The sequence below is a fragment of the Temnothorax nylanderi genome, unplaced genomic scaffold (assembly GCF_030848795.1).
Source record: "Temnothorax nylanderi isolate EJ_2023f unplaced genomic scaffold, tnyl_v1.0 TNYL_tig0044_pilon, whole genome shotgun sequence".
Lineage (NCBI taxonomy): Eukaryota > Metazoa > Arthropoda > Insecta > Hymenoptera > Formicidae > Temnothorax > Temnothorax nylanderi.
In genome coordinates, this window is record NW_027249106.1 from 242,779 (window position 1) to 264,037 (window position 21,259).

Genomic DNA, 21,259 nt, shown 5'->3' on the forward strand with positions numbered 1-21,259 from the left:
CTTTCTCATTTTCACGTGTGATATATCTGTATCGTTGTAACCCGTTCAACGTTTTATACTGCGCGTGAATTCTTCGTAGTACTTAAAAAAAAAATTGCAGCAAGTTATCAATTAATTAATTAAATGTACATTTTTCATTTTTATTTTTTATCCCTTTTATATACAATATCTAAGTGCTCTATAAAAGTATACCTTATTTTATTGTGAGGCACGAAGATTTCACGAGCGTACATGTGTATAATAGTTGGAGCGAAAACTTACGTCTTGGTGAATTTTTCAATACACCACGGTAGTCGTCGCTTCGCTGCTTGACCGTTAGAGTCGTTTCCGTGTGTGCTTCGCCAACGGAGCTCCTTGCAATCACTTCCACCTTACCATGATCGTATTGTCTGGTCTTTGGTATATCCAAATGATACATGCCGTCGTATGTTAGTTTATAGCGGGATCCCTGCGAGAAAGAAAGAAAAGGAAGATATTGTATAAGTTTAATATAATCACATATTATATAGTACATTTCCGTGCGAGACGTCGACATCATTTAACGTATCTGAAGTAGTATTTCGAAACTTACATTAACTACCGTATGTCCATTGATTACCCACATAACTCGAGGCCTTGGGTGTCCAGTGACTCGACAACAGAATCTAGACCAATCACTTTCTTCTACCGTTACCGGTTCTGGTTTGCTCACGAAAACAGGCGCCGAGCGTACTTTTTCTTCTTCACCTTCCTCTTCGGGTACACTATAAATAATTGCGAATAATTTTTTAAATAATACACATTGCCATTTCGCATTGCCACGGCGCGACGATCTCTCGCTATAATGAACAAATAAATCTATTATGCGGAAAACGATCTTTTTTCTTCTCTTGGAAAAATCTCTTCTCTTGAAAACAAATAATGTCTCAAGGTGTATACACGTATACATATACATATAAGCTGGAAAAATTATTGCTACGTTTTATTAGTTTTATTATTTGAAGAAATTGTTTTTATCGTACACAAATGAAACGCAAAAATAATATCTTACATTTGCCATGCTGCTTCCATTTCTCTAATTTTCTCGATGCTCTTCATGCCTTTTGGAAGTTGAGACTCGTAGATAATTCCTGGTTTTCCCGCAGTTTTGATTATAGCTCTAGTCTCGTCCATTCCATAAAGATTCGTAGCTCTACATAGATACTCGCCACTATCTTCTGGATAGACCCAACCAAAGTTCATAGCTACATAGCCAAAGTCATAAATAGGCGTAAATCGATTTTTATGGGGCAATGGTTTCCCGTTAAAGAACCATTCGACCTTCATATTTGGATCACCCACGGGCGCCAATTGGCATTCGAACTTGGTACTATTCATTTCAATAAGATCGGTCTGATCTTGAATCTGCGTGACGAAACGAGGTGGTTGCTTCTTATCCGCATCATATAGATCGTCTTCAGTTAAATGAATTTCCGAAGTATACTTTTTAATTGTCGCTTCCATTTGCATCAAGGCCTCGGATTTTTTCATACCTTTTGGTACTTGATTTTGCAGAATGATGCTCGGTAATTCTGTGAAAGAAACATTTATTTGATCAATCGGCTTTGATACAGCTATTGTAATTTGGCTTGAAGAATGCCTGGTAAAAGATCTCATAACATACTCTTGCAAGATACGGCAGCTCGAGTGGTATCTTCTCCAAGGTCGTTGATGGCTTTGCAAACGTATTCACCAGAATCCTCGGGATAGACATATAAAATGTCCATCGACACAAATCCCATATCGTAAACCGTTCTATACCTGTGCCCAGCAGGTATCAATTTACCATTTCTGTACCACTCGATGCGTAGATTCGGATCCTCTTTAGGCTCTACACGGCATTCGAATCTGACCGGTTCACCTTCGTCGATAGTTGTTGATTGGATTTGCGTGATGAAACGAGGCGGTTGTCGCGGTGCTTCTTCCGCGGGAGCTTGAGAGACCGGTCCTCGCTCCAGCTCTTTTAGCTTTTCGCCGCTCATTCCCATTGGCAATTGAGAGTCAAAGTCTATCGTTTTCTTAGCTGAGAGAGAGAGAGAGAGAGAGAGAGAGAGAGAGAGAGAGAGAGAGAGAGAGAGAGAGAGAGAGAGAGAGAGAGAGAGAGAGAGAGAGAGAGAAGGAAACAGGACAGAAAGAAATAGGAGATTATTTCACATTATAATTTTACATTATAATAGCGAGTTATGTAAAAGTGTATATATTTTTACGCTTGAAATATTAAATTGTACAACTTACATTTGCAAGTAATGGTGGCCTTGGTCGTAGCAGTGCCCCACTTGTTAGTAGCTCTGCAGACGTATTCGCCGCTGTCTCGTGCATACGTGTACGACATATCCAATGATATAAATCCAAAATCGTTAATTTGATGAACACGAGAGCCTGTCGCGAAGGGTCGTCCATTGTGGAACCAATCGATACGCATAGTAGGATCACCCACAGGCTCGACTCTACAATCGAAGTGACTCGGTCCAGCTTCCTCGACTTCGATATCTTTAAGTTCGACAATAAATCTCGGTGGATTCGGCGTTTCTTCCTCCGCTAAGATCTCGTCTTTCTTATATAGGGACTCTTCCAATTTCTGAATACTTTCTGTACCGGTTTTAAAATTACTCGGTAATTGAGGCTCCAGGATTATACCTTGACGCCCGCGAATTTGAAGCTTGCACGATACTGTGGCTTCGCCATGACGATTTGTGGCTTTACAGGTATATAAGCCGGAATCGCGTTGATAGCAATTTGCAACTTCTAGAATGACGAAACCAAAGTCATGAATCGTCTTGACTCTACTACCAGCGAGAAGAGGCTTGCCGTTGTGGAACCATTCGACTCTCATGCTGGAATCGTTAATCGGCTGTAGCCGGCATTCGAAGTGAGCAAGAGAGTTTTCAGCCAGAGTTAAGTCGGAAGGAGTCGTGATAAATTCTGGCGGTCTACCAGTGTCATCCTCGGGACTGATCTGACCCGGAACTGCCCCAAGACCTTCCAACTCAGCGATTTTATCAATCGTACTCTCCATACCTTTGGGTAACTGAGATTCCAAAATAATACTACGTTTGCCTGTACACTTCATCGTGCAGGTCGTCACTGCCTCACCGTAATCATTTGTCGCTCTACAACTATATTCGCCAGAGTCTTCAGGGTAGATAGGGGAGATTTCTAAAATGGCAAAACCAAAATCGCAAAAAGTCCGGAAGCGAGATCCTGTTCGCAATGGTTTACCATTCCAAAACCACTCGACCTGTGTGTCAAAAAAGAACAATATATAATGCCCGATAAAACGTACATGCAATTTACATGCATCTACATACATATAATATATATAGATTGAAATTCTAAAAACTTACCTTTAATTTTGGATCGTCCGTAGGAATTACTCGTGCCTCGAAATGCGCGCTTTCTCCCTCTCGTAAACCATCAATGTTACTTAAAGGTACAGTGAACATCGGAGCCTTGCCACGTTCTTCTACAATCTTTTCGTCCTTCGTACGTATCATCGAGTCTTCGAGATTTTGGATTTTCTCTAGACCGCCTTCCATGCCCTTAGGAAGTTGCGATTCCAAAACGAGATTAGCTTTGGAGAAACATTTGAGTGTTGCTCTTGTAGAATCTTCGCCATACTTGTTAACGGCCCTACATTCGTAAATTCCGGAATTCTCTTCGTAACAATAGAGGATGTCCAAGATAACAATACCAAAGTCATGGAAGGTGCGGTATCGATGGCCGTGAGGAAGTTTCTTGCCATTGTAATACCACTCGACTTTCAAGTCAGGATCAGTCACCGGGGTCAGTCTGGCCTCGAAATGTGCGGACTGCCCTTCTACCAGCTTCGTAATGTCAGCGATCTGCGTAATGAATTTCGGTGGTTCAGCGACGGGAGTCGTAGGTGTAGTTACTTGCTCTCCGGTATAACTTTCGAGCTCTCGAATTCTAGCGAGCGAGTCCGGCTGCAGAGAATCTAAGTAAACTCCGCTCTTGCCGAAGCACTTGATCGTGGCTTTTGTATAATCTTCGCCGTATTTATTGCTAGCTTTGCAAACGTATTCTCCGCTGTCGTGAGACATCACGCCGGCAATATCCATAACCACGAAGCCAAAATCAGAGACCATCTTGAAACGTGACGAGTGCCGTAGAGGCTTTCCATTGTGGAACCACTCGACTTTCATATGAGGATCACCCACTGGGATCAGAGTACACTCAAAGTGAGCCGATTGACCATCCTTTAAACCCTCCAAGGATTGAATCTGCGTCGTGAATTTAGGTTTCTGTCCTTTGGACTTGTCGATGCATTCTAGTTGCACGCTAATTTCTGCTTTACCCCATTTGTTGGTGGCTCTACAAGTATAAGTACCCGAATCTTCTATTTTAGTGCCGAGAACTTCGAGGACAACCATGCCGAAAGCGTAAACGGTTCTCGTGCGGTGACTAGCTTCTAAAGATTTGCCATTATAGAACCATTCAACCACCATAGTTTGATCACCAGTAGGGATGAGAGATGCTTCGAAGTGAGCGATCTCTCCTTCCGACAGATTAGTCAAATTCTCAAATTGCGATGTAAACATCGGTGGTTGACCTTCTTCGTCTCCTAGGGGAACTCCTTCTTGCCGTTTCAACGATTCCTCCAGATCTTGGATCGCTTCGAGACCTTCCTTGCCTTTGGGATGCTGCGACTTTTCAATGATATTTTCCTTTGTGGAACAATAAATCGTCGTCGAAGTAAAAGCTTCGCCCGCTTTGTTATAGGCCTTGCAAGTGTAAATACCAGAGTCACGCTCGTAAACGTCCGTCAAGTCCAAAGTGACAAATCCAAAATCGCTAGTCATTTTGAAACGTGAACCATGTTCTAAAGGTTTCCCATTGAAATACCAATCGATCCTTAAATTCGGATCATCCTTTGGCTCGACTTGTCCCTCTAGATGTAACGGTTCGGACTCTCCTAGTTTAAACTCAGGCCCGAGAGGCACCGTCCAGATCGGTTTAGGATATTCATGCTCAGGAGCTTCTTCCGGTTTCTTGTATTTCGATAGGTAAGCATCTTCGGCTTCTTTTACTTTCTCAAGTCCGATTTCTCCTTGTGGATGTTGCGTTTGAAGATAAATATTTTGCTTGCTGGTGCATTTCAAGGTACCAGATGTCTGTGCACTTCCTTTTGAATTTGTGGCTTTAACGGTAATCACGCCAGAATCTTCTTCGTAAGCGTGAGTCAAGTCCAGAGCCACGTAGCCAAAATCATAGGTGCTCTTAAATCTCGCACCGGTCGGCAAGGGTTTATTGTTCAAGAACCATTCAATCTTCATAGTCGGATCTTTCGACGGTTCTACATTGCACTCAAAGTGAGCGTTATCACCTTCGATGCATTCCACGTTATTTAAATGAGTAATGAAAACCGGTTCTTCATAAGTAGGTTCCGGTCGCTCAGTAGAGATTATCTGAGGCTGCTCCAAAGCATCGATTTTCGGCAGAGCGTCAGGATGCAAGGTATCTCCCAATAACCAGTGACGATCGGCAATTTTCAAACTACAAGTTGACACGGCTTCTCCCAAAAGATTAGTTGCTTTGCATGTGTAAATTGCGGAATCGTCGGGTCTTAGCCCGTTGATCGACAACGTTACCAGACCGAAATCAAACGTACTACGAAGCCTCGTCCCAGTCTGGAGTGATATACCATTCTTGAACCATTCCACTCTTAAATTCGGATCCGCCCGCGGCTCCACTTGAGCTTCCAAATAGACACGTTGACCCTCTATCAGCTTGTCGAAGCTTTCGAGATGCTTCGTGAAAACTGGTGCTTGCTGCGGCGTTGTGTCGACAAACATTTCCGGCACTTTATTCATTTCGGCTTCTTTCAATTGAATTTTCTGCCACGCGTCCGTTTGTATGCTGTCGGAACTGATAGCTGAACGTGCTTTTACTTTCAGGGAAATTGACGATATCGCCTCTCCTGCATTGTTAATCGCTTTGCAGGTATATACTCCAGAGTCTTCGGGGATAACTTTTAGAATATCTAACGTTACGTATCCGAAATCGTGACTTACATGGAAACGTGAACCTAAATATCGATACACAATGACTTTGTTAATGTCAAATACCTACTGCGATACTAATAGTAATTTATTGGAAAAAAAAGCTATCTTACCCATTTTTAATTCGACTCCGTTCATATACCATTCGAATCTTAAACTCGCGTCGCCGACAGGAACGACTCTGCATTCGTATCTAGCCATTTGTCCTTCCCAAAGTTCAGTTGGCCCAGTTAGCAACTGCGTGAAAATTGGTTTATCAAAAATCTTTTCCGGCTCCTCGGGTCGTCCAGCTTCCTTGGCTTCCAGCTGAGCGATTCTACGTTGCGCCTCCGGATGCTGAGTATCTAACTGTATGCTCGCCTTAGCTGTACGTATTAATGTGAATAATTTATTAAACAGATTATAAATATATCGTACTGAATCTCAATCTTGACAGCTTGATTAAATTAAATAGGTGAAATTATTTACTTTTAATCTTCATTGAAGCTGTGGTAACCGCTTCACCCAATGGATTAGACGCGCGGCACATGTAAACACCTTCATCTTCGTCACGCACGTGAGCGATATCTAGAGATACATAGCCAAAGTCGTGCACCTTTGTTATCCGCGAACCTGAGAAAATTGCGGTAAAAATTAATTTTGCGTAAGAATTATATTGTCGCATTAACATTAAATATTGAACTTCATATCTAACGATTCTCACTTGTCTCAAGGGGCACTTCGTTTCTGAACCATTCCACTTTAAGCATGGGATCACCCACGGGTATGAGTCTACATTCGAAATGTGCGGTGTGACCCTCGGCAATGCTATCAATATTTTGCAATGGTTGAGTGAAGACTGGCCGCTGTCGTGTTTGAGGCTCTGGAATATCCGGTCTTTTCCATGGCTGTTGGGCCTCGAGCTCTCGGATTTTGTCCATTCCTTCGGGCCGTTGAGAATCCAGAATAATGCTATCTCGTGGAATTACTTTAAGCTCGATAGATGATACGCATTGTCCCAACGCGTTAATCGCCCGCACAGAATATTGTCCCGCATCTTCGGGTACGGCATGACCAATGTCCAGAGCCACATAGCCGAAATCGAAAGTCACGTGGAAACGCGCTGCCGATGGTAATGGTTTACCATTGTGGAAGAATTCGATTCTTAGATTTGCGTCATGCAGAGGCTCTACTTGGCACTCGAAGTGAGCTGTTTGCCCCTCGTATACTTCGGTTGTGCCCTAAAAAAATTTCTCGTGTTTCATTTTATTTGCTTTATTTGCTTTGCTAAACTTTATATATTTGCTTCATTAATCTATATAATAATCATTCATGTGTCTCGTTATCGTTATTATTATTTACCCTAAGCTCAGTGACAAATCTCGGTGGTGTTACTAGCGGTTCCTCGATTTCCAATCGTGCAGGATGACCCTGGGCCTCTAATTCTCGAATCTTTTCCAGACCATCCGGATGTTGGGTATCCAAAAGAATACTCCGTCGCGCTATGATGAAACAAGTATTCTTTATTATCAACTTCATGCTTGCTTTTTAATATAAAATATATATAAATCCGATTTTACGATCAATTATTATCTGAAGAATTAGAATCGCTTAACTCGATATACCTTGCAATATCTCACGTGATATGGTTAAAAATTCTTTGAAGCATGATATTTTTATATCGTCTGTAAGACCAGAACTTGTTTGAGTTTACAAGATTTACGAGTTTATACATTTTAACGAAAAAAATTCTTTTTCTTAATAAAACTTCTTTATAAAAGTATCTCCGCTATCCGTTCGACAGACGGCCTTTTTCTTGTCGATAAATTTTATCGTTGCTGATGAATGTTTTCAATAAGTTCTTTACGGGCGGGAAATTAGACTTCGGATATTGCGCATCTTTCGCTGACAATTACACAGGACAGTTAGCACAGGACTGACATGTACGAATATCCCGAATTAACGCACAATTTGATATCACAGATACTTACAGCTGACTTTGATAGTACAAGTGTTAACTGCTTCGCCAGCCAGGTTGGTTGCTTTACACATGTAAGTACCGGAATCTTCAGGATAGGTATAAAGAATATCAAGAGCCACATAGCCAAAATCATGCGTTGTACGGAAGCGATGACCAGTTTTAATCGCAACGCCATTGACAAACCTATTAAATTAAAGAGAATTCAATCGATAGAATTATTTTGGCATTGTATCAAAGCTACCGTTATATCGTTGTGTCGTTTTTATTCTTAAACACATTTAAATTCTAGATAAATATTTCTTTATCTTATAGACGATGCAGCTATTATAATGTATTATCCATGTGTATTGAGTTTATTGAATATACCATTCAATTTTTAAATTTGGGTCGTTAATCGGCTCTACACGGCATTCCAGATGAGCATGCTCGCCTTCCTTGAGATGATCCAGATTGTTCAACGGTGTTAAGAACACAGGTTTTTGATGAATAACCTCTTTTTCGATCTCTTCTTTGACTTCGACAGTTTCCAATTCTCGAATCTTTTGCAAACGTTGTGCATCCAATGTATCGAGATATAAGCCTTGTTTTGCTATGCAAAATCAAAATAATTGGTGAGAGTCATGTATCTACACTTTTATTAATTAAAAGCTATTATAAAATAACAAGTTATGTAACATTTCGTCCACACTTGTAGATTTTGCAAAGTAAACATATGAAAAATTTATCTCGCTTTATCTCATTTGTTTCTCTCATTTGTTTCGAAAGTCCGCGAAAAGAAACATTATTTAACGGGTACTCATTAATCATGCTAAATCTAATTTATGAATAAACATAGTGTAAAAGTAAAACAAATTATTAGCCCTTTGTTGTTTTCATAGTGTAAAATATTACTTACAATCCACGCTGATCACGCAAGTAGTGACTGCTTCGCCAGCAGCGTTTCTTGCTTTGCACATATAAGTACCCGAATTTTCAGGATAAGCATAAAGAATATCGAGAGCGACATATCCGAAATCGTAGGTTGTCTTAAATTTATGTCCCTGAGGAATAGGACGTCCATCTCTAAACCATTCAACGATCATCGTCGGATCATTCACAGGAGTCAATGTAGCTTCGAGATGGGCACTTTTGCCTTCTGGGAGGTGTTCAATATTCTTCAATGGTCGTCCGAAAGTTGGCTTCTCCGCGATGATCGTATCTTCTTCGATCACTCGTTTATATCTTGAATCATCTTCGAGGTATTGTATCTTTTTCAATGCGCTCTCATGTTGGGTATCATGAATAATTGATGCTCGAGCTAAAGAGAGATTTTTTTTTAAGTTTAAATTAATGCAAAGCGATATAAAGAAGAGAAAACTTAAACCGAAGAAGAGAAGAAATGAAATATAATGTGTAAATTAAAGTTATAAGTTGTAAGAAATAAATGATGCACCCGTACACACACGCAATAAAATCGAAGCTAATCCAAGCTACGTTGTCACGCAAATGCGCTCTTATATTACTCACACTTCACATTAAGATTAATCGAGCTCCTCGCCGATCCCAATTTATTGGTGGCTTGACAAGTATACGTGCCCGAATCCTCGGCATATACGGTCAATACATCCAACGATGCGAATCCAAAGTCACAGGTAGTTCTGTATCTGTGACCGGTGGATAGTGGTTTGCCGTTGTGAAACCATTCCACCTTCATGTTGGGATCGGGATAAGGTTCTATGCGGCACTCATAATGTGCGCTTTGTCCTTCGACTAGGCTGGTAGGTCCGTTCAGTTGAACCGTAAAGGATGGCTTGTCTTTTATCACGATCTCCTCCTCCTCACGACGTTGATATTTTGTAGTATCCTCCAGGGCTTGAAGTTTTGACAAAGCGCTCTCATGTTGTGATTCGAACTGCAAGGCTGCCTTGGCTGTATTTTAGAAGAATTTTTGACATAGCGCAGTGGTACGAAGGGAATCGTCAAAGGGAATCATGCACGTCAATGAATTCCGTAAAACAACGAAAGTTTTTCAGGGTAGACTCGGCAGATTTTCAATATCTCAGGCAGATATGTAATACTTATTTGTAGATAGTAGCAAATAAGTTTAACAATATTATATCAAACCAATTGCAATGAAGTAAAAATAAAATACAAGAATATAATACCGACAACGTATTACGTAGTAAATCGGTATAGGATTTTAAACATTATTTCTGTTTAATGATGTAACTATAGCGAAAGTTAATAATGTTAATTAATATCGGGACAGTTTACCTAATTTACAAAAAATAATTATTATTGATTATATTTTTAAAATTAGTTTGCGAATTGTGTAAAATGTATTGTGTAAACGTTTCGTAAATATGTACCTGAGTTATGCGTTAAATTAACGACGTACTCACATTGAACGAACAATGTTGCTGAAGTAACTGCTTCTCCAAGTTCGTTTATAGCACGACATGTATAAGTGCCTGAATCTTCGGGATTGACGTACTTCATATTCAAGGCGACGTATCCAAAATCGTGCATGGTCGTTACACGATTTGCTTTAAAAAAATTTTAAACGATAAAGAATATTTTTGAAAGAATCTTGATATGAGAGACGATATATCTTGGTACATAAATTCGTAAGATGCTAAGCTTACAGGCTGAAATAGGAACTCCGTTACGTAGCCATTCCACCTTGAGTTTAGGATCTCCAACTGGGATAACACGTGCCTCGAAATGCGCTGCCTGATTCTCAGCAACACGGAGATCTTTTATTGGCATCGTAAAGACCGGAGCTTGCGTAATAATTTCCTCGGTTGCAGTTTTACGTTGATAACGAGAGGTGTCCTCCAACGAGCGAAGACGTTGAAGAGTTTCTTCACTCTGAGTCTCTGTGTAGATTGATTTTTTAGCTGTTGGTAAAAAAAAAAAGAAGAAATAGTGAATTAACGTTATCGATATTGGAAGAAATTATCGAACAAATCTTATAGTGAAAAAAAGCTTACAGTGAACGATAGCGGTTGCAGAAGTGATAGCTTCGCCAATAATATTTTTAGCTCTGCACGTATATGTCCCAGAATCTTCGGGGTACGCGTACATAATATCGAGAGCGACGAAACCAAAGCTGTTTGTCTCGACGAATCTCGAGCCCGCTTTTACTGGTTTATTATTATGGAACCATTCGATTTTCATTGTTGCGTCGGATACCGGAATTAGTCTACATTCGAAATGTGCTCGCTGACCCTCTTTTATCTCGACATTATTCAATGAAGTTGTGAAAATAGGCGCCTGAGTGGTAGTTTCTTCAATAACTTCTTGTCTATGATATTTGGATTTATCCTCAAGATAGTGAATTTGCTCAAGTCCAAGCTCATTTTGCGTGTCCGTTAATATTTGTGCGCTTGAGCGACACGTTAAAGTACAGAGTACTTCGTCACTTCCTACCAGATTAACAGCACGACAAGTATATGTCCCAGAATCCTCGGCAATCAAATCAATTACATCCAATGCAACGTAACCAAAATCATGAATTGGACGGAAGCGGTGTCCTGCAAATTGTGTGTGTGTATGATTTTCCCAAGAATGAACATAATTTGAACATATACGAACTAAACACAACTTTTGATAAATTTGAGAAAAGAAAAGAATGTGTGTTAGATAATGATATGTGTGTATGTATTTGTGTTATTATTGTAGAAGAGATAGTCAGATAGCAATAAAAGTTGGATAAATTACCTATCGTTACTGGACGACTATTCTTAAACCACTCGACTTTCAAATTCGGATCCGTTACCGGCTCCAGTTTGCACTCGAAATGAGCATGTTGTCCTTCTCGAAGATTTTCTTGGTTTTTCGGTTTTGTAATAAATTTCGGCTTTACATTGACGACTTCATCCACTAGTTCATGCCTTTTGTATCGTGAAGCATCTTCCAAGTATTGTATTCTTTCCAATCCTTCGGGATGTTGAGACTCTAGAAGTAAATCCTTCTTGGCGTGTACTCTTACAGAGCACGAAGTAACCGCTTCGCCGAGCTGATTTCTAGCTTGACAGGTATATACACCAGAGTCTTCAGGATAAACGCCAAGAATGTCTAGAGCCACATAATCAAATTCATAAGATGGTCTGAATCGATGACCAGTTTTGACAGGTCGACCATTAACGAACCAATCGACTTTCATGGTCGCATCGCCAATTGGCTGAAGACGACATTCGAGATGAACGTTGGTTAGTTCTACCGTCTCAATATTGTGTAGAGGTCGAGTGAACTGAGGTGCTTGCATCACAGTGACTTCCTCTTGTTGAATTTTGCGATACCTATACACGAATAAAATAACAAATAAGAAAAATAATAATTATAAAGAAAATATGAGTTACAAGAGGCGATAAATAAAAGCGAACCTTGATGAATCTTCCAACATTTGTATTTGCTCAAGCGATTGTTCATTTTGCGTTTCGGTGACGATGTCAGATCTTCCGATAACTCTGACGCAAGCTGAAGTATGCGCGGTACCCAGATGATTAGTAGCTCTGACTGTATATTCACCAGAATCGTAAACGGTAGCGTGTACTATATCGAGTGCGACGAATCCGAAATCATAGTAAGTTCTGAATCTGGAGCCGACTGTGACCGGACGTCCGTTTTGGAACCATTCAACTCTCATCGTAGGATCGCCCATCGGTTCCAGACGACACTCCAAGTGAATATTTTTCCCCTCGCTAACTGGCTTAGGATCACTCAACGGCTGGATAAAAATTGGTTTTGATTTGGAGATCTCTTCGATATGATATTGCGGCTCGACAAACTTGGATTCTTCTAAACGTTGAGTCTTCTCATAAGTGCCGCGATGCATGCTGCTGGTGTCTACGCTCGAACGTGCTGAAACGAAGAATCAACGAAACTCACTAATTAATAATTGTCTATTCTCTGCAAATTTCTTCAATACGGCATAAAAATAAAATTGTATATCTTACTCTCTACAGTCATGGTGGCGGATAAACGAGCTTCTCCACGGGCGTTTCTTGCCACAACGGTGTATGTGCCAGTGTCTTCAGAGCGAACCTGAAGGATGTCAATGGAAACGTATCCGAAGTCGTGATACGTCTGGATTCTATTAGCGGCAGTAATGGGTTTACCATTGTGGTACCACTCGATCTTCATACTCAGATCACTTTGAGGTTCGACACGTGCTTCAAAGTGCGCCCGTTGACCTTCTACGATCTTATTAGTACCTTTAAGATTACCCAGGAATCGTGGTGCCTGGGTAATCTGTGTTTCTTCCTGAACCTGTCGCGAGTATCTACTCGAATCTTCGAGAGACTGAATTTTTTGGAGACCAGTAGGATGCTGGCTGTCATAAATAACATCATTCTTGCTGATCACACTCAATTGAGCGGTAGTGTGAGCTTCACCGGCTCTATTGTAGGCTCGGCAAGTGTACACGCCAACATCGTGTATCGTTACGTATTTGATGGTCAACGCCACGTAACCAAAATTGAAGAAGGTTGTAATCCGAGAACCTAATCCCGAAAATGTTCCGTGAATGTACACAGATGTATAACATGCATACGTTTATGTGAATAGAATTATGTATTTTACTCACTAGCTTCTACGGGTCGTCCGTCTTTCAGCCACTCGACACGGAGATCGGCATCACCGATTGGTTCGAGACGCGCCTCAAAATGAGCGAATCCGCCTTCTCTAATGCCGCTCTGATCTTTAATAGGCGATTTAAATTCCGGTGGGCTACTCGGTTCAGGCTGTTCCTGCACGTACTTTTGGTGCATCGCCTGTTGATACGCTTCCAATTCCTCGGCAGCCTCTATGTATCTCAGTTGTTCGGGAATACCCAAGTCTGTTGTAACGCTTGTTCGCGCTGCACAATAATTAAGAGATCAGTATTCGAGAATTGATAGAAGCTAAAACTGTTTGAGAATAATTATCCGTCACGGCACTAATTGTAGATAAGACTCACCAAAGACACGAAGAGTCGTGGAGCTGATGGCCTCTCCCAAGCGGTTCACAGCTCTGACAGTGTAAGAACCTGCATCTTCAGCCCGTAGGTGCATTATATTGAGTGAGACGTATCCGAAGTTAAAGATGCTAGTGATTCTTGAACCTAGTGAATGATTAATAGTTTTTTACATTAATTTTTCAAACAATAAAAATCGCTCGTTCCAAATATCAACACTCACTGGCTGTGATTGGTTTTCCATCCTTGTACCACTCCACTTTCATGGTGGGGTCGCTAACAGGTGTCAATTGCGCCTCGAAATGGGCGTTACGACCTTCCTGTAGCTCACCAAGATCCTGGAGCGGACGGATGAAAACCGGCAGCTGTGAAGAGGTCTCCTCCGCGCTCTCCTGTCTTTGATACTTGCTGTAATCCTCAAGCTGTTGGATGTACTGGAGGCTATCGGGGTATTGGCTTGCTTGTTCAATAGTGGCACGTGCTGAAAAAAAAAGAAAAAAAAGCTTATGGTTATATAGAATACGGCGTAGATAACTATATTACTCACGTGTTACGCTGAGGGTGGCTCGAGATTCAGCGACTCCCGTCGAGCTTACAACGCGACATAAGTACTCGCCGCTATCTTGAAGAACGATGCTAATGAGATCGAGTGAGATAAAACCAAAGCGAAAGACGGAAGTTGCTCGGGAACCTGTGAAAGATACATAATGCGCCAATGTAAATCGATTGAGTTTGGTCATGTAAATGCAAGATATGAAAATTTTTTACTTACTCGCATCGAGTGCTCTGCCGTTGACATACCACTCCACCCTCATAGTGGGGTCGCCCACCGGTTCGATTCTGGCCTCGAAGTGAATTCGTCCACTTTCGATCTGATGAACGTCTTTTAGCGGTATAATGAAACACGGCGGGGGGTAAACTTTGTCCTCTTCCGGGGGCGGCAAATAGGGTTTCGCGCGTTCCACATGTCTCAAGTAAATCACTTCGGGGCCAGGCGCTGGTCTACAAACAGTTATTATTCAGTTTATTTTACGACAGGCTTTTGTTAGAGAGAATAAAAGTCAATTTCATAAAGTCCTGATTCTATGAATCTATATGTTCGTCATCTGCGCATCTCAATAAGGATATGAAATAAAACGTGGAAAGGTGTGTGAATGTTAATTTACTAGTTTGGTGAATACTTAAAAAGTCTCTCACTCTGGTTCGATGATTTTCGTTGGTCGGGGTAAATTCAGGCGTCTTGGTTCCGGGGTCGTTCCTTTTGGCGTCTCAACGAAGAGCCGTGCTCGAGTTGCGGTGGAGCCGGCTACATTTTGAGCTGTACACTGGTACCAGGCTGCATCTGAAAATTTGGCGCACGGGATATCCAAAGTTGAAGCTCCGCTACCATCGCTCGATATACGTATTTCAGGGCCGGGCGTTATTGGTACGCCATCCTGCAAAAGTTTTTTTTGGTGTCAGAGAAATCGTGATTATACGGCAAATAAAATTTGAAGAAGTTACAATACCTTTTGCCACGTGATACGTGGAATGGGCGTGCCGACTGCGCGTGCCATAAAGACCACGGGTTCTCCCTCTTTTACGCCTGTTGTAACAAAACGTTCGACAAATTTCGGCGCAACTACTTGTTCCTTTTCAATAACATTTAAGTTGCATTGACAAGAAGTCTCGCCAGCTTTATTCCGAGCAACGCATGTTACTACGCCAGCGTCGGCGCGATTCACGTTTGTGATCATCAACGAATTGTTACCAGATTCATTCACAAGGATTTTGTGAGTCATGTCATTGGCGACTTGTTGGCCGTTTATATACCAGGTAACTTCGGGATAGGGACGTCCAGTTACGCGACAATCGAATCTGAAATATGTCAGTTGTATTATTTGTTAGTGTCACAAACACAAACACCACTCATTGAAAACGATGTTTAAGAGTGAAAGAAAAGCTAGAGAGATACTAAAAATGGAAAAAGTCAAAGCATACCGCGTCATTTTGCCTTCGGTAGCTTCCTTATCTGTGATTGTACGAACAAAATTCGGTGGCAGAACTTTGCTAGAGTCAGTAGATTCAATGGTCGACTCTACTTGTTGAGTCTTAATAAATTCCCTTTGATGCGCTTGATACGGAACTTGATCTACTTGATCGCTGGACTCAATTGCGAGATAAGCGGAACTAACGGTACAACCTTGAGGATTCTCAGACAATAATGTATAATGGCCGCTGTCTTCCGGCAGAGCGACTCGAATTCGTAAAGTAGCCTGTTGATTTGAATAGCTCGTCTCCACACGTTGAGAATCTCGAATTCTCTGTCCATTCTTGAACCATGTTAACTACAATAACGTGAATACGATTTAGCGATGCTAAGTTAATAAAGGGTGTATTAGATTAGATATTTTACAATTAAAACAATTGAATATCTTATAACATTATTGACAGATGATATAGAAATACGACTTATAGATAAAAGTAATTATACATGTATACTAATATACTAAATGTATACTATTGGAGAAAAGTTGTCGTGAAGTTATCTTTAATATTTTAGTTCTTTCAATGCGACTTGAACTCACTCTTGGTTTCGGATTGCCAGTTATCTTTGCGGTGAAGACAGCGTCCGATCCTTCAACGAGCTTCGAGTTCCTGGGTTTCTGAGTGATTTGTGGAGGTGTAACCGGTCCCAAGGTACGATCAATTGTCGTAGATATTTGCAAGTCGGATTCACCCGCGAAACGGCGAGTAATTGATTCACGAAACTCCAATTCGCGCAACAATCTATATTCAAAGGTGTCCACCTGTGCATTTGAGAAAGAAGGAATAATATACTTCTTAACCATTCTCATATCGGTATTCTATTAAAGCAACGAATATATAGTGTTTGGCTGTAATACCTTAAAATCTTCAACGCTCGTAGTTGTGCCATTAACGTAACTTCGTTTATCGGTCGTTTGTTGATAACTGCGTTGTTGGAAGACTTGACTTCCAGTTTGCATTTTCTGTTCACTCGTCTGAAAGCTTTGCGTAAATTCTTTCTTGTGACTATCTGTTAGTTGTTGCGTTGGAGGACCAAATCCCTCTGGCTGTATGTAAACTGAGCAAATAGCTTCGCCTGAAAAGTGAAGGACACATAGTTTTTCTTTCCATTTATTTTATTCTAACGTCAATTCGAAAGTTAGATTCTAATGTTTAAAGAATATCTATTCTAGATGAAAACTGCCCTTGTAGAAAAAATCCTTACCATATTGGTTCTTTGCACTGCATGTGTACTCGCCCTCGTCCCCTGGACCGATCTGATTAATTTGGAGTGTGACAATTCCTGACTTTTCATCATAAGACATTCGGATTTTTCGTGATTCTAGCAACAGCACTCCTTTATGTGTCCAAGAAACTGACGGTCTCGGATTACCACGAACACAGCCTTCAAAAATCGCGTTGCCGCCCTGCGCAAATCTCGCATTTTTGAAGATTCGCTCGAAAATCGGTGGTGAGGGATCCCCGGGTTTACCGGTAAATCTGCCGATAATTTAAGAGATTGTCTTAAAAATATTATTAATGATAGTTACGTTTCTCTTATAGTCACATAGAGACTACAATTAGTAAATGTCGCAATACTTACGCTGGTACCGTTGGCGTCGTTTGCATAACGATCTCCCCTTGAACTGCAGAAATAAAAAAAATGAGTTAATTTACTTCAATTAAAATGCAAATAATATTAAACACTGTTCAAATTAATCTATTTCATCCGGAATTAAATTCAATTTCTCCCTCCCAATGGAAGTCCATAATCATAAACTTGTACGTATTTTCGCAATGGTCCGTTCTCAGACTAACAAGTAAATTGGTTTAAATTATGATGCGTCCCGGTGTAGACATAATTTAATGAAAAAATGCGGCATCGTCATCGCGCGTAACGGCGACAAGAAAAAAACAGCTCGTGAACGGTTCGTTTCCTTGGCTCGTTCTACTCTAATTGGAAAGTACGACAGAAGTTATACGAAGAAGGAAGATGTACACGCATAGTGATTTAAATACATCGTTTTGCTCAATAAACGAGCAAATTTCAGAAAATTATTAGTAACTAGACAAGATATCTTCTCAGCTACGGATAATGCAAAGTGTAAAAGAACGAAATTAAATATTATAACACAAAAAGATAAGAATATCGATTGAAATTTTTAAAAATGTTTTATTCACTTAAGACCTATGTCTGGACACCTTTATCATTTTAATTTTTAATTAAGTATAACGCGAATTAAAGTTAAAGATAAAAATATAATACAATTAAGACAAATATTTTTATCTTTGATTCTTTGATTTTAATTCGCGTTATAACTTATTTAAGGACTAAAATGATAAGTCCTTAAAATGTCCAGACATAGGTACGTGTCCAGGCATTGGTACATTTACCTTATACGTGTAAGAAAAAGGCTAGCCATATTAACTGATGTAAAATATTATATTCATGTTTTTTATCCATTCTTAAAAAAGGCATATATTTAAATATGGAATGTGGCATGTATAGGCAGAATTTCATTAATTTATATTATTTAATCAATTTATTAAATCAGTGGATTGATTATCTAATTATATAAAATTAATCATTTTTCTCATTGTATGTGACATCGCGATTAAGCATCGTTCGCTTTACGATTTGCGAGCTACGAAGGACGTAATGTGCTGCTACAAGCAGGGGATTGTATTTTTGCATTTGGATAGGGATCACGTTACCGTGAGCCATTTTAGGCGCAACTATCTTTGCTCGGCGCTGCGCGCCGCGACGAGTCGCGACGCGATGCGTCTACGCCGTGCCTGGACCAATCGCGTCTTCCGTTACGCAAAAGCAGTCACTGACCAAAATAAAACCCGGGTCTAACATTTCTCTTCTTCTCATATCTACGTACATTTCGCGTAAAATTTGCATATTTTATATTCGAATATTGAATTTTTAAATTAACATTATCTTGCTCTTTTGTTTGTTATTTTTCCTTTCTTTACTTATTTCTACCATTCTTCTGTCATCCTTCTTTTTGCTCGATCATTGATCTTGACTGATGATGGCAAGTATGTATTACGATCAGCTGTTTGGACTTTTAAAGCATCCAAGTTTCATCAAAATTCATTATAGATATTATGGAGCAATTAGCCGACTTTTACAGAAACTTTGCATAATAAAATAAATATGTTTATAAAAAGAAAGTATTGTACAATATCCTATTTATTATATATATATTTTTTTCTTTTTTTTTTTTTAATTAAAATTTTAAGTAAGCAATAATTATATCTTATATGACGATATTATTCGTAAATACTTCTAATGAGATTTTTCGAGACGTAAATATTTAATCCTTCTTTGCGTATGTGAAAGACACTAGTTTAACGCTTTAACGCAGTAGCTACTAGCGTAACGGATTTGCTTACTGTACTTCATTGTCTTTTACTTTTACGCACATTGAAATATAATCCAACACGTTTCGATGCACATTGATGTAAGTGAGATTCATAAACCTGTCAGTGTTATATTATTTGGCAGCCGTACTCTCTGACACGTCCATATTCTTCAATACTTTAACGTATAACGCAGTTGGCAAACGTGCTTTAGTGAAACTATTTTCGATAACGGAAATTTATTTCTAACTATTATTCTATATGTATATAAAAAAATGTATTCGCAAAATATAATATTGAATGCGTATAATACAGAATATTAATGCGCAAACACGCCGTGTTCTTCAGATTTCTATAAGAGTCCCCAAAATTAAAATTTTCTGTGAAATAAAATTTTGCTAATTTGCATAGAACTCCGCAATAAATTAAATAATCGCAAACAAGATACACATAATAAACATTTTTTGAAGTAAATTTTGCAATTTGATTTGGAATTTTCTCAATATCACGTTTATCACGTTTAAAATTTGCTGTAATATGATCCTAAGTTATAAGTAATTCTTTATTACTTTACTAATAAAAAACTTCAAACTAATGTTTATTTTATACTTTACTTTCTTTATATTACAAAAACAGCGTTTTTTTTATTCTTAAGGGAGAAGTTCTATATATGTATAAACAGTGATAAGAGATAATATAATATTAATATTAATGGATTCTGTCTCAACATAAATAAAGTTGCAGGTACATGTAATACTTCTTTTCAACTAAGCAAATAAAGTGTGAAATATAATAAGAGTCACCTCTTGACGATGCAGTACATTGAATTAAATATATATAAACTTCCTTTTTTTTGTATGTGTTTCTGCTCGTTGGAATTAAAATTTTCAAAGTAAACTGTTAATAGAAAAAAATTGTAAAAACTATTTCAAATGTACGTATCCTCTTGATATGATACGTAACACAATGCCATATTCCTCAGACAGCATATAAAAGAATTTTTGAAACGATTATGTCGAGAGTGTGGAGAACTATCTTTAGAGCTCTCGCACGGACGGTGCTCCTTGCACAGAAATAGAATACGAGTATTCGTTGACGGAATATCCACCAGAAGGGATATATTAAAACTGCTAGATTGAATTTATTCTCGGTAGAAAAATTTGAAAAAATAAAATCGTGAAAATATGCACCGCTATCTTTCACAAGCACTCGCAATATCTCGAAATTACATTGTAAAATGTATTTTTATATAAATTTATTAATATGCAATAAATCCTGAGTTCGTCAAGATAAATTTTCTGTAGGTATCGTTCTTCTTGCTTGAATTCTTCATATTCGATAGGCAATTGCTCAAGGATATAATTTCTTGACTTTTCAAACATCGTCACAACTGACCTCTCTGCTGACTGGTGATTTGTTGTCGCGTGATTTGTCTTTCCGTCCGTTGCTGGATGTATTGTTGCTGTTGTTCTTGCATGATAGCTTGTTGCTGCTGTTGTTGCTTCTGCTGTTCTTGAAATTGTTGTCGCTTCATCTTGGATCGAAAAATTCAGTAAAGTCGTGAGTCGTTTGAATGACAAAATTGTGACCAGCTATATATGACTTAGTAATAATAAACTGCTAATTAATCTAGAGAATCTAAAGAGATCTCTGTTTTATTTTATTTTATTTTTTCTCTCAACGTTGTGTTTTATCACCCGAGATTTAGCAAACAAACTCTTGATGCACAACGACGAATTGGAGCAAATCACTCGCACTTATTTCGCTTTACTCCGCAATACACGCAGTTTTGCTGGTAACCGCGGTTCAGTTCAGTCAGTCGGCAGAAATCAAGTCATCGTCAAAAGTCTTGTCCCCGTGATTCTTTAAACCAAGACGTCGGTCGAATGCGAATTGGACGGGTTACGACTTGACGCTTGGCTAAAGCATAAGAAGATGGGGAGG

The 21,259-nt window shown here is 39.4% G+C and overlaps 1 protein-coding gene across 10 annotated transcripts in view; it reads right to left on the bottom strand.

The window, feature by feature from the left end:
• Sls (sallimus) overlaps positions 1–21,259 on the bottom strand; it is an 83,908-nt gene that overhangs the window by 61,456 nt on the left and 1,193 nt on the right. For 3 of the 10 annotated variants that reach the window (XM_071704766.1, XM_071704765.1, XM_071704764.1), the window contains exons 1-33: positions 20,711–21,175; positions 17,547–17,589; positions 17,169–17,443; positions 16,822–17,039; positions 16,504–16,725; positions 15,917–16,263; positions 15,445–15,793; positions 15,134–15,372; positions 14,709–14,938; positions 14,484–14,627; positions 14,160–14,417; positions 13,940–14,083; positions 13,568–13,840; positions 12,939–13,484; positions 12,366–12,843; positions 11,701–12,281; positions 10,971–11,513; positions 10,623–10,877; positions 10,380–10,523; positions 9,505–9,906; positions 8,894–9,295; positions 8,365–8,587; positions 8,009–8,181; positions 7,380–7,519; positions 6,742–7,258; positions 6,507–6,650; positions 6,152–6,403; positions 3,363–6,064; positions 2,254–3,256; positions 1,643–2,041; positions 1,031–1,550; positions 572–743; positions 262–448 (exon numbers count right to left, since the gene is read on the bottom strand). In XM_071704766.1, the coding sequence (XP_071560867.1) occupies positions 262–448; positions 572–743; positions 1,031–1,550; positions 1,643–2,041; positions 2,254–3,256; positions 3,363–6,064; positions 6,152–6,403; positions 6,507–6,650; positions 6,742–7,258; positions 7,380–7,519; positions 8,009–8,181; positions 8,365–8,587; positions 8,894–9,295; positions 9,505–9,906; positions 10,380–10,523; positions 10,623–10,877; positions 10,971–11,513; positions 11,701–12,281; positions 12,366–12,843; positions 12,939–13,484; positions 13,568–13,840; positions 13,940–14,083; positions 14,160–14,417; positions 14,484–14,627; positions 14,709–14,938; positions 15,134–15,372; positions 15,445–15,793; positions 15,917–16,263; positions 16,504–16,725; positions 16,822–17,039; positions 17,169–17,443; positions 17,547–17,589; positions 20,711–20,849 (12,664 nt within the window). In that variant the 5' untranslated portion in view covers positions 20,850–21,175. Of the gene's footprint in view, positions 1–261; positions 449–571; positions 744–1,030; positions 1,551–1,642; positions 2,042–2,253; positions 3,257–3,362; positions 6,065–6,151; positions 6,404–6,506; positions 6,651–6,741; positions 7,259–7,379; positions 7,520–8,008; positions 8,182–8,364; positions 8,588–8,893; positions 9,296–9,504; positions 9,907–10,379; positions 10,524–10,622; positions 10,878–10,970; positions 11,514–11,700; positions 12,282–12,365; positions 12,844–12,938; positions 13,485–13,567; positions 13,841–13,939; positions 14,084–14,159; positions 14,418–14,483; positions 14,628–14,708; positions 14,939–15,133; positions 15,373–15,444; positions 15,794–15,916; positions 16,264–16,503; positions 16,726–16,821; positions 17,040–17,168; positions 17,444–17,546; positions 17,590–20,710; positions 21,192–21,259 lie in introns of those variants that run through there. The other 7 variants (XM_071704769.1, XM_071704770.1, XM_071704761.1 and 4 more) reach the window with 6 other exon arrangements.